Consider the following 17771-nt stretch of genomic DNA (forward strand, 5'->3'; position numbering starts at 1 on the left):
GGTCATCTACGCGCGCAATGCCCGGGAAACGACCGGGCGTAGCGGTTGTGCCGGCAGACAGCTACGCTTCCTCGCTGCAAGTTTTGGCAACAGCCGGAGGAAGGGAACCACTCCTCGAAATACTGGTTGGCAACGGAGTGTTCAATGCTCTGTTGGACACTGGTGCGAGCATCAGTTTGATGGGAGAGGCTGCATTCCTAAGTGCTAAGCAAGCAGGAGCAAGCATTAAGGAAGAGAGGCGAGCACTACGGCTAGCAAAAGGGTGGTCAGAAACCACACATTCAGTGCGATGCCGAATCAGATGGGAAGGAGGATCACGGAAACAGAGATTCCTGCTCCTACCGGAGCTCTGCCATGATATTGTCCTTGGGCGTGACTTCCTCGAAGTGGCCGGCATCTCTCTACACATGGGCACAGGAGGGTGGTCAAGGAATATGGACCCTTACCAGATTGTAAAGTTCAACAAGCCCCTACAGAGAAGCAGTGTATCTACTGAGAATAAAACATTAGGACCCGGTTCCCCTGTCACATCAATGGCTCAGCATGAGATTGGGAACACAGTTGAGATAAATGAAGATGTCAGTGGCTGCCTTGAGGCACTTTTTGCAGCTCAAGAGGAGGGTGTAAAAGGGGTTCAGGAGGTCAAGCAGAGGTCCCTTTGTAGTAACATCACAGACTGTAGTAAACTGCAGGATCTCATGGGAAGGTTTCAACACATCTTTACAACACAGCCAGGGTGCACATCCTTAACAATGCACAAGATTGAGACGGGCACAAGCCACCCAGTGCGCTGCAAGCTTCGACCTGTAAACTCTCAGAAGAGGCAGATTCTTGACCAGTGCATCCAGGACCTGCTAGATCAGGATCTCATTGAACCTAGCACCAGCCCATGGGCCAGTGCACCAGTGCTGGTGAAGAAGAAGTCTGGGGGCTACCGCCTTGCCGTGGATTACCGTCAATTAAATGCCAGGACGAACATCCCAGTGCACCCCATGCCACGTACAGATTGGGTCCTGGCCGAGTTGGGAAGGGCAAAATGGTTCACTAGCATAGATCTGGCGCAAGGGTTTTTCCAAGTGTTGATTGCGCCAGAGGATGCCCCCCAAAACTGCCTTCCTGTGCCACAGGGGATGTTTCAATTCAAGAGAATGCCGTTTGGAGTGGCCGGGGGTCCGGCTACATTTCAAGCTCTCATGGACAAGGTGTTGGAAGGGATAAAGCACCACTATACAATGGCCTTCTTGGACGATGTTCTGATATATTCAGAAAAATTCGAAGACCATTTACAACACATAGAGGAGGTGTTACGCAGGATAGACGCAGCAGGCCTAACAATCAACCCCGACAAGGTTAACTTCGGCCAACGAACCTTAAAATTCCTTGGACATGTAATTTCCCCAGGGGTCTGTCGCCCTGACCCAGACAAAGTACTGGGTGTCTCAGAGTTCCCCTGCCCAAACAGCGTGAAGGAACTCCAGATGTTCCTGGGCCTAGTGGGGTGTCATGTATGTTCCCGCGCACGCATGCCGGTATCTTATCGATGTTACGTCGCGCGCTATCTGCTTTCCTCCTCCTCCTCCTCCTACTTGCCTGGTTCTGTTAAAAGGCGCGCACAGTTCGGTGCGCCAGACTGTCATTTGTGTGGCACCCCACGCCGGGGGCACTGTTCATTGTGCCAGCAATAAAGCGTTTGCTGCAAGTACGGCCTGGTCTTTTACCCTGCGGCATGACATATTTTGGCGACGAGCTCAGAAGAACCACGCATGGAAGCTAAAACGGATACACGCCCGAGCACAGCAGCAGCAATGGCACGAAATATGCAAGTAGGTCAATTGGAACCCTTTGATGAATCAACAAGTGATTGGCCAGCATACGAGGAACGTTTGCTAGCGTACATACAGGTCAACCACATTGAAGACGCTGATAAAGTTTACGCGCTCTTTAGTATCGTCGGTGCTAAGACGTATGGGCTGCTGAAGTCCCTGTGTAGTCCAGACAAGCCAACGTCGAAGACCTTTGATGCAGTGCTTAAATTACTAAGGGCACATTTTACTCCCGAACCTTCAGTCATCGGCGAACGAGCAAAATTTCACCGGAGGACTCAACGAGACAATGAAAGCATCACGGAATTCGTTGCGTCACTACGCAAATTGGCAGAAACGTGTGACTTTGGATTGTTCTTGGACGAGTCCCTACGTGATAGATTCGTGTGCGGCCTTCAACGAGTTGAAATACAACGTGTACTCTTCACTGAAGATAAAAAGCTTTCTTTTCAAAAAGCCGTCGACAAGGCCTTGGCACTGGAAAACGCCTCCAAGAATGCCACGGCGACCCATGCAAAGTACGAAAGTCCTGGTGACCTGTTCAAGATACAGGCGGAAAAAACACGTAGCGGCTTATCTGCGGAATGTTCTAGGTGCGCCTCAGCAAAGCATGCCTCGTTATCGTGTCCTTTCATCAATGCCACTTGCTATCAGTGCAACAAGAAAGGCCACATTCGCAGAGCTTGCAAGTCCAGGGCGCGGAAGAGATATCAGGGCGGAAAACCTATTCCAAAAAGGTATGACGCAGTTCGGACACTATCTATTCCAATAAAAGGAATTCAAGATGGAAAAAGCGATCCCATTGGTGTAACAATGACTGTTAACGGGATTCCACTCACCATGGAGTTAGACACTGGAGCAGCCGTCTCCGTTATTTCTGCTCATGATTTCAAAGCCACATTTGGATATGGCCAGTTTCAGAAAACAGATTTGAAGCTAAGGACCTATACAGGTGAAGAAGTTGCGCCGCTAGGAGTGGTACAAGTACAAGTGCAGTACAACAACCAAGCTGCGTCGTTGCCCTTGTACGTCGTTCACCAGCCTGGACCACCACTTTTGGGCCGTCAGTGGTTACGCTGCATACGTCTGGACTGGCCATCGCTGTGCAACTTCTGTCGTGTCAGTGTGCCCCAGGATACCGCGAAAGATGTCAAAAGGAAGTTGAACCTCCTGCTAGACAAGTACGGTGCCATTTTCAAGGATGAGCTGGGGACGGTGAAAGGTGAGAAAGCACAACTTTTTCTCAAGGACGGTAGTCGCCCAAAGTTCATGAAAGCCCGCAGTGTACCAATTGCGCTACAGCCAGCGGTAGAACAGGAGTTGTTGAAGTTGCAAGACTTGGGAATTATTAACCCAGTACCGGTGAGCGAGTTTGCAACGCCAATAGTACCGGTAATCAAGAAAGATGGATCGCTGCGTATCTGCGGCGATTACAAAACAACTGTCAACCCAATGCTCGACATCGATCATTACCCTCTGCCAAAAATCGAGGAATTACTGTCAAGCCTAGCTGGTGGCCAGAAATTCTCGAAGATAGATGTGAGCAGAGCGTACCAACAAATTGAAATGTGTGACGAATCTAAGAAGTATTTGACCCTTAATACTCATAAGGGATTGTTTGAAGTTAATCGTCGTCTTTTTGGAATCGCATCAGCCCCAGGGATATTCCAGCGTATAATGGAGAACGTCCTGAAAGGATCACCGAAGGTGTGCTGTTACTTGGACGACCTACTGATTACGGGGTCGACACCGGAAGAACACCTGGCCAACTTGGATGCAGTCTTGAAGAGGTTGGTGGAGCGTGGTATTCGCGTAAAACGAAACAAGTGTTATTTCTTCGAAGACCGTCTCGAATATCTAGGGCATGTAATCAGTGCCTCTGGAATTCATACGTCACCTGAAAAGGTTAAAGCGATTGTGGAAGCGCCCAGACCTGTTAACAAGCAACAATTACGCTCGTTGTTAGGGCTCGTAAATTATTATGGAAAATTTGTGCCTCAACTTTCGACTATTGCGTTTCCTTTGAACAGGCTGTTGTGCAATAAGGCGACTTGGCTCTGGTCACCGGAGTGCGAACATTCCTTCAACAAGATCAAGGAAGTCATCACGACAGCTCCAGTTTTGGCCCACTACAGCTCCTACTTACCGCTGCAACTGGCCGGCGATGCGTCTCCGTATGGGGTAGGTGCTGTGCTTAGTCATAAGTTTCCTGATGGTACTACCCGGCCCATCGCATACGCGTCCCGAACATTAACCAAGGCTGAGCAGGGTTACTCGCAGCTGGAGCGCGAAGCACTTGCTCTCGTGTTTGGAGTTGGTAAATTCCATTACTACCTCTATAGAAGGTCATTTACATTGATAACTGATCACAAACCTCTGCAAACAATATTCGGGCCTAAGACGGGGATTCCTACGGTTGCCGCTGCCCGTCTGCAACGTTGGGCGGTCACTTTAGCCGCTTATAGATACACTCTGCTCTACAAAGAAGCCAGTAAAAATGTAGAAGCAGACTGTCTCTCTAGGATGCCCTTGACGTATGAATGCAACGAGACTGCAGATGTTGAGATGTTTTACACGTTACGGCTTGATACAATGCCGTTGAGAAGCTCAGATATTGCAAGAGAGACTGGACTTGATCCTACATTGTGTCGTGTGCGAGAGATGGTCATGAGAGGTTGGCCTTCATCACTGAAGGACCCTGAACTGAAGCCATACTTTGACAGAAAGTTGGAATTCACAGTCCACCAAGGTTGCTTATTGTACGGAATGCGCGTCGTTGTACCAGGAAAATTTCAAAAAACGGTGCTGTCTGAGTTGCACGATGGACACCCTGGCATAGTCCGCACCAAAGTGTTTGCTAGAAGTTACGTGTGGTGGCCGTCACTCGAAAGGGACATTGAAGAATGTGTAAAAACATGCTTGGATTGTCAACAGGTACAGCCTGCGCCGCCGAAGTCGCCCTTGCACCCGTGGTCGTGGCCTACAGCTCCATGGCATAGACTACATGCGGATTTTGCGGGCCCCTTCAAGGGTCACATGTTTTTAATAGTCATGGACGCCCATTCAAAATGGCCGGAGGTCTTCATCATGGGAAAAACGACGACAAAACACACCATAGAAAAGTTACACGAACTTTTCTCCAGGTTTGGAATTCCAGAAAGTTTTGTGACAGACAACGGACCATAATTTGTGTCTCAAGAATTCTGTGTCTCAAAGACTTCTTGAAATAGATGGGCATCCGTCATGTCACAACTACACCTTACCATCCGAGCAGCAACGGACTAGCGGAAAGGTTCGTGCTGTCACTCAAGACTGCACTGCGAAAAGGTAACCCTTCTACACCATTAAATCTGCTGCTAGACCGCTTCTTGTTTCCCTACCGAACAACTATTCACGCTACAACGCATGAAACGCCAGCTATGCTACTTTTCAAACGTCAGTTGAGAACTCGGCTCGATCTTCTGAAGCCATCAATTGAATGTCGGGTGAGACATTCGCAGTTTGTACAGAGTGCACGCAAAACATCTATTCCACGACTTTTGAAACAAGGGGATCGCGTAATGGTGCGAAATTTCAGAAGAGGGAAGAAGTGGTTGCCAGGAATAATTTTATGTAACACCGGCCCAGTGTCTTACAGGGTACGAGTTTCACCAGTCCAGGACACCTCAATTGTGTGGCGTCGTCATCAAGATCAACTCAGGCTATACGCAAGCAGAACCACTACCCAAGAGGCAAAGTGCGACAACGATTCAGGTCCCTGGCTTGCAGCACCTACGGACTTCGAACAGTCGGATATTCCCAGCTCCTCTGAGGTACTCCCAACAAGTGACCGGGCCCGCGGAGCCGTGCAGCGACCCGGCACTCCGGAACCCATTCAGGACAGCATTGGAGTTCCACAGCCGACTGCTCAAGAAAGAAGATACCCTGTCCGAGACAGACGTCCTCCCGAGCGTTATCAAGCTCATTAGTTTTGTATTAGGAGGGAGGGAAGTGTCATGTATGTTCCCGCGCACGCATGCCGGTATCTTATCGATGTTACGTCGCGCGCTATCTGCTTTCCTCCTCCTCCTCCTCCTCCTCCTCCTCCTCGCCTGGTTCTGTTAAAAGGCGCGCACAGTTCGGTGCGCCAGACTGTCATTTGTGTGGCACCCCACGCCGGGGGCACTGTTCATTGTGCCAGCAATAAAGCGTTTGCTGCAAGTACGGCCTGGTCTTTTACCCTGCGACATGACATGGGGTACTATAGGAACTTTATTCCCTGGTTTTCCGATATAGCAAAGCCCCTTACTGGGCTACTAAAGAAAGGAGCACGCTGGGTTTGGGGTGCCGAACAGCAGGCGTCATTTGCAGCTTTGAAGGCTACGTTGGCAGGAGATGTAGTGCTCGCATTGCCGGACCTAAACAGGCCATTTGTAATCGAAACCGATGCCAGTGGCACAGGTATTGCTGGTGTCTTGCTGCAAAGTGTGGAAGGCCAACTTCGACCAGTCTCTTTTATAAGCAGAACCCTTAGTGAGGCGGAAAAGAACTATACAACACAAGAATTGGAGTGTTTGGCAGTGGTGTGGGCTGTGGACAAATTTCGACCTTACATAGAGTTCACGTCTTTTGAAATTCATTGCGACCACGCATCGTTAACTTGGATGTTTAAAACGGATCAAGCGTCAGGACGTGTGCGAAGGTGGGTGCTGAGGTTACAAGGGTTTAATTGCACAATTAAGCACCGCCGAGGACGCTGCAATATCCCAGCTGATGCTCTCAGCAGGTTCCCAGTAATGACTCCCGCTGGAGCTACCACCCCACTGAGTCTAGCAGAGGACCTGTTCCCCATGTAAATGGAAGAGCCAGAGCAAACCATCTGCTTCGATGCTGCAGCACACGTCGACTTCATAGATACCACCGCATTGACTGACAGGTCCAAGCTGGCGGCAGAGCAGCGTAAAGACCCATGGCTCAACCTGTTGTTCCAGTGCCTAGAAACAGGAGCACTACCACACGACGACAAAACGCAGAAGAAAGTGCGGGACTTGGCCAAGCACAGTGAAATCTCACCCGAAGGCACCCTGCTATACACAGTCGGCGAGCAAAGAGTTGCCTGGCTTCCGCAACACCTAAGAGACATTGTACTAAAGGCAGAACATGATCATCCCCTCAGTGGCCATGTGGGTTTCTTCAAGACATTGAGACGCATTCAGAGCAGATTTACTTGGTTGGGCCTTTGGTCAGACACGTCGCGATATGTACGTGGTTGCCGGCAGTGCCAAGCATTCAAGCCGCATCGTCAGAAACCAAGAGGGTTGATGGACAGCTCCTGGCCTACCTGTCCAATGCAGGAGCTGAGTGTTGATCTGGTGGGCCCACTGCCCTCGACCCCTAAGCAGAACAAATACATACTGGTTGTACTGGACAAGTTTACAAAGTTTATTGAACTGTTTCCCATCCGTTCGCCAACTTCCAGGGCAATCATTGACAGAATGGTCGATGTCTTCTGTCGACATGGTGTTCCTTCCTCGATCTCGAGCGACAATGGGAAGCCATTCGTCAGTAAGTTATGGAAAGGTGTCCTGCAACACTGGGGAATAAAAGAGCGTCACACGGTCCCTTACCGTCCAGCAGGCCAAACCGTAGAACGTCACAACGCGACAGTTAAACAGTGCATCACTAACTACTGTTTGTCGCACAGAGACTGGGACAAGCGATTGCCGGAAGTCGCATTTGCAATGCGCACGTCAGAGAGCGTCGTCACGGGGTACACCCCTGCATTCTTGTGCTACGGCCGGGAGCTCCGCACACCCTGGGATCACAGACAGAGTACCGCCAATGCAGAGGAACCTTCTGCTCCCCACTCCCTGGCAGCAGAGCTCAACCTGTACTTGCGTGATGCCTTGGAATTTGCAAGAGAACACCTGGCCCTAGCAAGATCCACCCAGGAGGCAAACTACAACAGGAGACGCCGACCTGACTCTTTCCAGGTTGGAGACCTAGTCCTGAGAGATACACACCCCCTAAGCAAGGCAAGCATAGGGTTCACAGCCAAGCTGGCTCCTCGACGCCAAGGACCATTTTGTATCAGTGGCAGTTTGGGCAGAAATACCTACACCTTGAAGGACCCTCTCACAGGAAAAAAGATAGGCCTGGCTAATGCTGACCAACTCAGTCCGTACCATGCACCTTGGACCCCCTGCTGTGCCACTTTTAAGGGGGGGGGGAACTGTGAGGAGGGGCATGAGAGAGAGACGACGACATAAGCAGAGAGGAGGAGGTGCGGGACTTGAGGAGGGAAAGGGAGAGGGCACGTGTGGAGCGGTGTTTTTTTTTTTCGTGTTAGCGCCGCGAAGCAACTGTGGCTATGAGCGGCGTATAGACGTGGACAGATGAAGAGAGGGCAGCAGGAACGAGTGGGGGACAGGGGGATTAGTATGCGTCCTGGGCCGACTTCAAGGGGAACTGTGCCGACATTCGTCTGGAAAGTCTTCAGAAAACCCAGGGAAAACCTCAGACAGCACAGCCGGTGACAGGATTCGAACCCGTGTCACCTCCCAGTCCCGGCGTGGAAAGCGATCACTCTAACCACTATGCCACGGGAGCTGGTGTGGAGCGGTGTGTGTGTGAGGAGAGACGGCGGTGGTTGGACGCGTTGGACGCACGTGGGCACGTGGGGACGGTGGATTGAATGTAAACCGGGATGTGCGCGGCTGCGGTGTTGTTGTTAATTACGCGTGACTTCGAGAGGACATTGTAAATAAAGAGTGCGTTGTGACACTGGAATCGTTGGTGTAAGAGCTTGACGACTACAATAAACTGCAAATTCTGATACTGATATGTTCATTATGTCTCAATTGAGAGTACAAAAAATACAAGATCACGATGCCACGCCTGTTCCCAAGATAAGAGTAAAAAAGACTAGGTTTTTTACTTTTACTAAACCCAAGCAGCACAATGTACTGAAAGTCGAGTGCAATAGGGGTGGACGGGTAGGTGGAAGGCCTTGAACAGACATGTGAAACTCAAGAACATTGATAGGACACATACCGTCCACCCCTATTGCACTCGACTTTCAGTACATTGTGCTGCTTGGGAACGCAGTAAGCGAGAGTTCATGACGCATAGATAGGGAGTGACTTTTTCGGGTTAAATGCCTTTCTCAGATTCGGGGGGAAAAATCGGGCGCTATTTTTAAATCTGCAGTTCGGGGAGAAATCGGGCGATAATTGTGCCTTCGGGTGTTATCGGGTGTTTTTGTTTCTCCTCTTGTCTATTAAGTCCTTTCCTAATCTCATTTTTTTTTTTTTTTTTGCGGGATCGTGACCTTCCAGCGGTAATCCCCGAAGGCATAAACAGTGTTGAAACACAGGGGTGTATTGCTGGGAACGTAAGTGACCCATTCTTACATGTGTTACACGTGGCGACCTTTGTTCGTCTTCAGTGGAAACGTCACTTGAGGATCTCATAGTGACTGGGATTCGGGGAGAAATCGGATTTAACCCGAATCGGTCGGGGGTCAGTTAGGCGGGGGGGAATAACCGGGTGGAATCGAGTTTAACCCGAAAAAGTCATTCCCTACGCATAGAGCAAGAGTAAAAGACAACGCATCGTTTTTAGCGCTTTCTATCCGTTTTCTTCACGAGAGTGTAGGAAACTCTGCTATATTAGTTGTGAAGGGCACATGCTAAGGCAAGAATAAATCCTTGCTACACTGTGCATGAGACACGGCTCTGATGCATATGACATGTCATATCGCAACAGAGCAGAATTCTATTGGGCAGTTTAGAATGAAGATCAGACGCAGTAGATGACATTCTTACTGGGACAGGAAATGCCAACACTGAGCAGTGGAAATTACTGCTGTACATTTGGGTGTGGAGTGTGGCTCGAGGCAGGAAAGGCTACTGTTACACTTCGGTAACATATGCATACTTGTGCCCGTTACTCGAAAAAAGTAATTGATTACCGTTACCGTTACTTCTGTGGAAAAAGTAATTGATTACCATTACCAATTACTCGGCTTCAAATGTATTTGAGTAACGAGTAGAAAAGTAACGCGTTACTTCGTCCGTTACTCTGCATTCACGCAAATTATAACCGTCTTTGTGTGCCTCAGAAAAAAAAAAAGGTCCAACAGCGGAACAGCTGAAATAGCAAGACAAACAAAAACACGTAGGACAAGGAGATCTGTACGCCCGGGAAGACGTTAACCCGATTGTGGAAGAGCATTGCTTGGAACTTCACCATGACTCACTAAACCTCCAAAGCTTCAGGTACCATCACACTGGTGTAGGAAGAGATTAGGGAGAGAGACTCTGAAATTCCAGAGCGTTATTACAATGACCTCCGCTTGCTATAGTAGAACAGCCCAACAAAGGCTGATGGCACCAGGGGCTTGACTTGGGGCAGAACATCTGAAAGATAAGCTAATCTCTGCCCAAAAGTAATCAGTTACTGAGTAATCGATTACTCAGAAAAGTAATTGATTACTCGAAAAATTACTTTGACAGTAAAGTAATTGATTACTCGAAAAATTACTTTGACAGTAAAGTAATTGATTACTCGAAAAATTACTCAAAAAGGTAATTGATTACAAGTAACGCAATTAGTAGTAGAGAGACGTACAGAAACTACGGGGGGGGGGACGAAACTACAACCTGGACCCCTGACCCCTACCCTGAGCCCTGCGCGTATTTTTCCCTGCGCGGCGCGTGTGGGGATGGTTGTCCGCGCGCTTATCGGCGGGGGAGGGCTGCGCGTGCGCTCATCGTTGCGTATTTTTCAGCCTGGGCAGACTTCTTTGGCCGACTTCACATATTTTTCCGATACAGCAGGTGAGCGGTTTACATGCAGAGACATGCAAAGAAGGGTCATACACAAGAAGTACAAGTGAAAATATATTTATTAATGCCATTCAAGTTGTCATTTGTAAAGTCAATAGTCGGGGGTCACTATCTTTTCGCATCCTTTCACTGAAACGGAAATCTTTCGTCAAAGTGGTTGTCAAGTCAGCTAAGTTTGTAGAGATGCGATATTGTTACATGCAGAGACACGCAAAGAAGGGTCATACACAAAAAGTACAAGTCAAAATATATTTATTAATTCCAATCAAGTTGAGATATATTTATTAAAGCCAATAGTGGTGGGAATTGTGATGCCAACCAGGTGAAGGAAAAAAAACCCAGCCGAAAAACCTCCACCACCTGTAACAGGGCGGTGCTCGGGTGGAGGGCTGCTGTGGTGGGCGGAGCGTGACCGGAGGGCTGCGCGCTTACCCTTCACCCTGGGCTGACTTCTTTCACCATTTTCATACTTGGGCCGACTTCATTCTCGCGACAGGTGGGCGGAGCGTGACCGGAGGGCTGCTATGGTGGGCGGAGTGTGACCGAAGGGCTGCGCGCTTACCATTCACCCTGGGCTGACTTCTTTCACAATTTTCCTACTTGGGCGTCGCGTGGCCGGAGGGCTGCGTGTGCGTTTACCATTCAGCCTGGGCCGCCGACTTTCGTCATTTTTCAGCCTGGGCCGCCGACTTCACATATTTTTCCAGCTACAACAGGTGTGCAGTTTACATGCAAAGGACAGCCAAACACAAAAGTACAAGTGAAAATATATTTATTAAAGTCATTAGGAATTATGTTATGACTCCGCGTTAATGGGAAAAACTTAGCCAAAAAATCTGAAATAGAAGGGACACAATACACGTAACAATACTTATTACAGGTACGATACATTAGCATTGAATAGGTATCACAAATCAAACACAATATTTTTTATTAGTGGAAGTTTTCAATGAATCAGAAGTGATAGCGCATTTAAGATATTCTCAATCAATACGATTACAATGAAAATTACAAATTGTATTATAAAACGTCTAATATTCCTATACGTGAGAACCATCAGTGCAATAGCGGGAAGTTCTGATAGTTGTATGCAGTTAAATGTGAACAGCACAGACTAAATGATTTTCTAGTTTCTATACAAGACCTATAGATAATCTATCTATCATGTCTCGTGTGAATCTTGTGCATAGGAAATAGATAGAAGCTGTATAGGGTTTTTAACTGGTAAACTCTATACAGTTTCTATACAGGATTCAGACTCTACAATGTATACATTTTCTATACAATCTCTATAGAGCTAATACTATAGCTGCCCCGAAAGATCTTATTTACGAACATGTGCTACTTGTTTTTTGCTGTACATTTGAAGAACAACTAATACATGTGATGTGTGCATGTATGAACACTGATACAAATGCTAATAGCAAAATTGTGACTTATCACTTCAGACAACGTGAACATTTGCCGTTTAGTATTTTTTAATGTTGCACTTGAAGAACTGCTGCTTCTACACTGTCAGGGGAAAAGGTATGAAAAGCGTATGTATAAAAAGGTAAACGAGGGCGGAAGTAATATTTTTGCACATATTTCAACTGTCTATACCATCGTTTAAACCAAGTGTAACACACTGATCGCAGTAGCTAATCGTATAGTACGGGGCTGGCTCATTAATTTGGTGTGGAGATTGTGCCGGTCTAGTTCGAGTAATTTGAATAATAAACACAGTCCTTAATGCAGTAATATATTAACAGTTGGAGGAAATGCTTTCAGTGACTGTTATTCGCTACTGAAATAACAATCTATGCGTGCTCCCCTCGGGTGGTGACCGAAACAAACCGTCCAAAATAAATCGTTCCGAAATAAATCGTGCTGAAATAAACCGTGTCAATATAAATCCTAGTAATACTCCCACGGTGTTCAAAATCCCGCTACCGGCGAGAAAACCACCGCCAGCTATCCCGACACCGAGTGCCGGTCGCCAATAGCCACAGGAGCGGTGATGGCCCGCACCCTGTGCCGACGGGAAAAGCAGCCGGCACGCAGGCAATAAGAATGATTTTCTAGTTTCTATACAGGACCTATACATAATCTATTTATCGTATCTGGTGTCAATTTTCTGCATAGGAAATAGATAAAAGCTGTATAGGGTTTTTAACTGCTAAACTCTATACACATTCTATACAGGATTCAGGAACTAGAATGTATACATTTTCTATACAGTCTCTATAGAGCTAATACTAGGCGCCGAAAAGGTCTTTTTTAGGGACATGTGTTACTTGTTTTTGCTGTACATTTGAAGAACAACTAATACACGTGATTTGTGCATGTATGGGCATAGATACAAATGCTAATACCAATATTGTGACTTATCACTTCAGGCAACATTTACCGTTTATTACTTTTTAATGTTGCACTTGACGAACTGCTGCTTCTACACTGTCAGAAGAAAAGGTATAAAAAGTGTATGTGTAAACCAGGGCGGAAGTGCCATTTTTGTACCTATTTCAACTGTCTATACCATCGTTTAAACCAAGTGTAACTCACTGATAGCATGTAGCTAATCGTTTAGTACGGGGCTGGCTCCATGCATGCGCAACGTGCAGCACCACATTATTTTGGTGTGGAGATTGTGCTGGGTTAGTTGGAGTAATTTGAGTAATAAACACAGTCCTTAATGCAGTAATATACTAACCAGTTGGAGGAAATATTCTTTGTGGTTGTTATTCGCTACCGAAATAACAATCTATGCGTGCGCTCCTCACCCGTGTGGTTGCATCTCTAGCTAAGACGGCTCCACATGTGGCCTAGCCATGTCGTTGCGTGTTCTATTAGTATCTGTTCCTCTGCAAACACGTCACAGGCGTGAGCGTGTGCAAGCGTATTTCTTCGGTTTCTTCTTCGTTCCTTTTTTTCTTTCTTTTTTTTTTTGCGGTTTGGTGTTTTGCGCAGTGGGTGGGATGTGGCGGTGAAATAAATGGAAAGTTCCTGGTTTTTGAAATACGGAAGAAGATTATCGAGCTACTGCCATCGGCTCCCTCTTCAAAATTCTTTCGTAACCCGTTTTGTGACGCACCATCTATTGACAGTAAAGTCCACTTCATGTAGTACATAAATACAGTCAGTATAGAAAAATGAGGCAACTTTGTGTCCTACATAAACACAATCTGTGTAGAAAAATGGGGCAACTTTCTATCCTATGTCTAACTACTTTGTTTTCAATGTATATATAAATGCTTTATCTATTTTCTATCCGATAGTATTCCCATTTATTCGTAGAAACTCCTTTCGGAGTAGATACAAGTTTTAATCTAATTCTTATGCGCTCTATCTAGGGTTTCCTATAGAAATCCTGTAGAAAATATAAATTTTTTTTCATAAGGGGACACGAACACAAGAGGAAATAAAATCTATACCACTACATTGGTTAATCAAAACAACATAGTAATCTATCATTCAGAAAATGAAAAAATCAAACTCATCAGGAAATAGACATGTTAAAAATGAACTTCACCACATATCACGCTCCAAGCCAACAAACAGAACAAAGAACGACACGAACACAAGAGGAAATAAAATCTACACCAATACAAAGAAGATATTCCACTCCACCACATAGCACACTCCTAGCCAACAAACAGAACAAAGAACGACACGAACACAAGAGGAAATAAAATCTATACCAATACATTTGTCAAACTCATCAGAAAATAGACATGTTAAAAATGAACTTCACCACATAGCACACTCCCAGCCAACAAGCAGAACACGAACGACAAGAACACAAGAGGAAATAAAATCTATACCAATACATTTGTCAAACTCATCAGAAAATATACATGCTAAAAATGAACTTCACCACATAGCACGCTTCTAGCCAACAACCAGATCTAATGATATCTACCCTGATTTGTTGAAGACGGGTGCCGATAGATGTATGGAAGACCATGGAATACGAACGACACGAGGAAATAAAATCTACACCACTACAAAGAAGTTATTCTTAATCAAAACAACACAGTAATCTATCATTCAGAAAATCAAACTCATCAGAAAATTAATATTCCTATACGTGAAGAGGAAATAAAATCTATACCAATACAAAGAAGATATTCTTAATCAATACGATTACAATCAAATTACAAATTGTATTATAAAAGTCTGAGACGTCAGAACCATCTTTGCAATAGCGTGAATATTTGTCATAACATTTCGAGCTCAATAGGGAATCTCAGTTTCATATTCCAACATTACTCAACTTTTAATTTCTTATTAAGTGAACAGCATAGACGTAAGGAAATAACGAGAAAGAACACAATCAACAGCTACAATTAATAGAGAGCCAAACCTGCGCACCATCCAACACATAGAGAAATAATAGCTAATCAATCTATCAATGGCGAAATAGCACAGACTTAACGCTGAAGAACAGAGGAACACGCGGCGACACGTAAACATCAACAGAGGAAAATAATCTATCATTGAACCATCATAAAATCGACCAATATACAATTTTCATTCTAACAAACACTACGAACCTTGATGGAGGTATCCAAGACATAGGAAATATGCACGGTTTTCACTCGTTTCGTCAAAGCCGGGAGACTTTATGTCTATATCTATGTGACCATAGCACAGCGCATGCTTTATCACTCAAAGGGTTGGGGGCTATATTCCTTCGTCCAGCAAACAGAACGCTCTAGAGGTCAGATAAGAGAGAATTCAAAGACGATATAGTTTATTGTGCAGCGCAAATAGATGTCGATATCACTCGCTGGGGTCACTATCTTTCCGCATCCTTTCCCTGAAACGGAAATCTTTCGTCAAAGTGGTTGACAAGTCGGCTAAGTTTGTAGAGATGCGATATTGTTATTGAAGATGTAGAGAAAGTCCAAATTATTAATTGGTAGCAACGATACTCAATCAAAAACGAGAAACAAATTTAATATCTTGCAACTGAAATTTCTAATGAACCACACAGAAATATCAAATGTGAAATGCAACTCAGAGTTATGAGGCATTCCCATCTTAGAGGTACTTACTTATGTCATGCGAGTGAACAATTGAAGCAAATGCAAGACAATAATTATTTCAGGCAGTAAGTTCACAACTCATAGAGTATCAGACGAGTGAATACTTGAAACAAAATCAAAACAATAATTCTCACGACAGGTGGAGATTATAGCATTCGAAACCAGATAATAAAATTTTAATCAATAAAATAAACATAGATATGCTTTTAATTAAGTGTAGATGTGCACTTGAAAACAGAAGAGACAATTGGCTCTACATTGGAAAGATGGACAGATTTTGTACTCGATACCATAAGTCATGGGAAGATGTGATAAAAAACTGCTTCGAAAAGGGGGAGCCGCGAAACGATTTCATTATCGCTGCATTTCAATACGTCCTAGACATGGTCGTATTCGGAGATATGGTACAAACTACAGAACTGAAGGTGCAAGAATTTATATGCCGAATCTACAATACTTACAAAAATATCTGCACATCAACGTCGGAAGGGCCATTGGGATTGATGGCGGAGTTTTTGAGGTTTGCCAACGAAAAATTGAAATACACTAGACCAGATGTAATTGTAATCATTGCACTGGGCATTGCATACATCAAGAAAGCAGTCGGATCAAATTATCATATACAAGCGCTCTATATCGCACGATTCATTACGGATTTGTTGAAATTACACATATCTGAGATGGAAAGTACATAAAATCTTATCACGTGATATATTCCACTACCACGGCAACGCAATTATTTTCTTCTACCAGTCTCTGCAACGATGTCGAATCAACAGAAGTTCAATATTGTCGTGCAAGGTCTGATGTATTATCACCTGTTGAAACTCAACAAACATATCAATTGCGGTGGACCACCGGACGATTTTCATCTAATACTCTCTTGTACGCCATTCAAGAACCTTCATACAAAGAAAGGAAGCGTCAATAAGAGACTGTGCAAGTTCATCGCGACGTTGTTGAAGCAATACAAACACGGCGACAACATAGCGCCTACGTACGTTAATTAACGCTGGATTCAAGCGCCCAATAATCAGAATAAAGTATTTAATGTCTTCGGAATTCATCAATGAAGACAACAAACGAAAACTTCAGAGTTTGAAATAGAATTGTAATTTATCAAAATAAACAAGTGTATAAATGAAACAATAATTGTAATCTTTGTCATCATTATAATGAATTCTTCGCATCACAATGAAAAACACTTTACATTTAGCATGGCTAGACTGAGAACAATGATCGCTAAGGAAACGAATATTCCACAATTTGTGTAAGAATTCTCATATGGAATGAGACCTGACCACCAAATAGGTTTTACTCGACTACACTCTGTACAAAATTCAACACCCGATGGATAGAATTGCCGGAGAAGAATCGGTCATTGAAATTTAGAGACATGATACATCGGTCTATGATTACAAAAAGGATCACTAATCTCGTGTGAAAACTTATCATATTTCATGAATTAAATTCCACAGTGCATGTATATTTCTCAATCAGTTGCACTATCCCAGACTTAGTAAAAGAAGAAAAGATGACTTTGACAAGCAACCCGATTGGAGTGTGGAACAAATAAATAAATATTTTTGTCAACACTGAAGTTTTCGTTTGTTGTCTTCATTGATGAATTCCGAAGACATTAAATAGTTTATTCTGATTATTGGGCGCTTGAATCCAGCGTTGATTAACGCAAGCGCTATGTTGTCGCCGTGTTTGTATTGCTTCAACAACTTGCACTTTGTCGCGATGAACTTGCACAGTCTCTTATTGATGCTTCCTTCCTTTGTATGAAGGTTCTTGAATGGCGTACAAGACAGTATTAGATGAAAATCGTCGGGTGGTCCACCGCAATTGATATGTTTGTTGAGTTTTAACAGGTGATAATACATCAGACCTTGCACGACAATATTGAACTTCTGTTGATTCGACATCGTTGCAGAGACTGGTAGAAGAAAATAATTGCGTTGCCGTGGTAGTGGAATATATCACGTGATAAGATTTTATGTACTTTCCATCTCAGATATGTGTAATTTCAACAACTCCGTAATGAATCGTGCGATATAGACCGCTTGTATATGATAATTTGATCC

At 44.9% G+C, this 17771-nt stretch overlaps 1 protein-coding gene across 2 annotated transcripts; it reads left to right on the forward strand.

The window, feature by feature from the left end:
• The first annotated feature begins 1670 nt into the window (after positions 1-1670).
• On the forward strand, positions 1671-5014 carry LOC135398834 (uncharacterized). Of its 2 annotated transcripts, XM_064630359.1 has the most exons (4): positions 1671-3045; positions 3478-3613; positions 3854-4004; positions 4758-5014. In XM_064630359.1, exons 1-4 carry the CDS (start codon positions 1764-1766, stop codon positions 5007-5009), a joined length of 1821 nt encoding a protein of 606 aa, XP_064486429.1. In that variant the 5' UTR covers positions 1671-1763; the 3' UTR covers positions 5010-5014. The 2 variants fall into 2 exon arrangements, with proteins under 2 accessions (XP_064486429.1, XP_064486420.1); XM_064630350.1 differs by having other exon boundaries at positions 3854-5014.
• The last annotated feature ends 12757 nt before the right edge of the window (positions 5015-17771 follow it).

The sequence above is a fragment of the Ornithodoros turicata genome, chromosome 1, assembly GCF_037126465.1.
Source record: "Ornithodoros turicata isolate Travis chromosome 1, ASM3712646v1, whole genome shotgun sequence".
In the NCBI taxonomy this organism is placed as follows: Eukaryota; Metazoa; Arthropoda; class Arachnida; order Ixodida; family Argasidae; genus Ornithodoros; species Ornithodoros turicata.

Bases quoted from the DNA above. Each gene is read 5' to 3' on its own strand.
- LOC135398834 (XM_064630350.1), top strand. From the start codon at position 1,764: ATGGAAGCTAAAACGGATACACGCCCGAGCACAGCAGCAGCAATGGCA. The intron at 3,046-3,477 runs GTGAGAAAGCAC...GAATCGCATCAG, and splicing joins TGAGCTGGGGACGGTGAAAG to CCCCAGGGATATTCCAGCGT. The intron at 3,614-3,853 runs GTTGGTGGAGCG...TCCTTTGAACAG, and splicing joins TTGGATGCAGTCTTGAAGAG to GCTGTTGTGCAATAAGGCGA.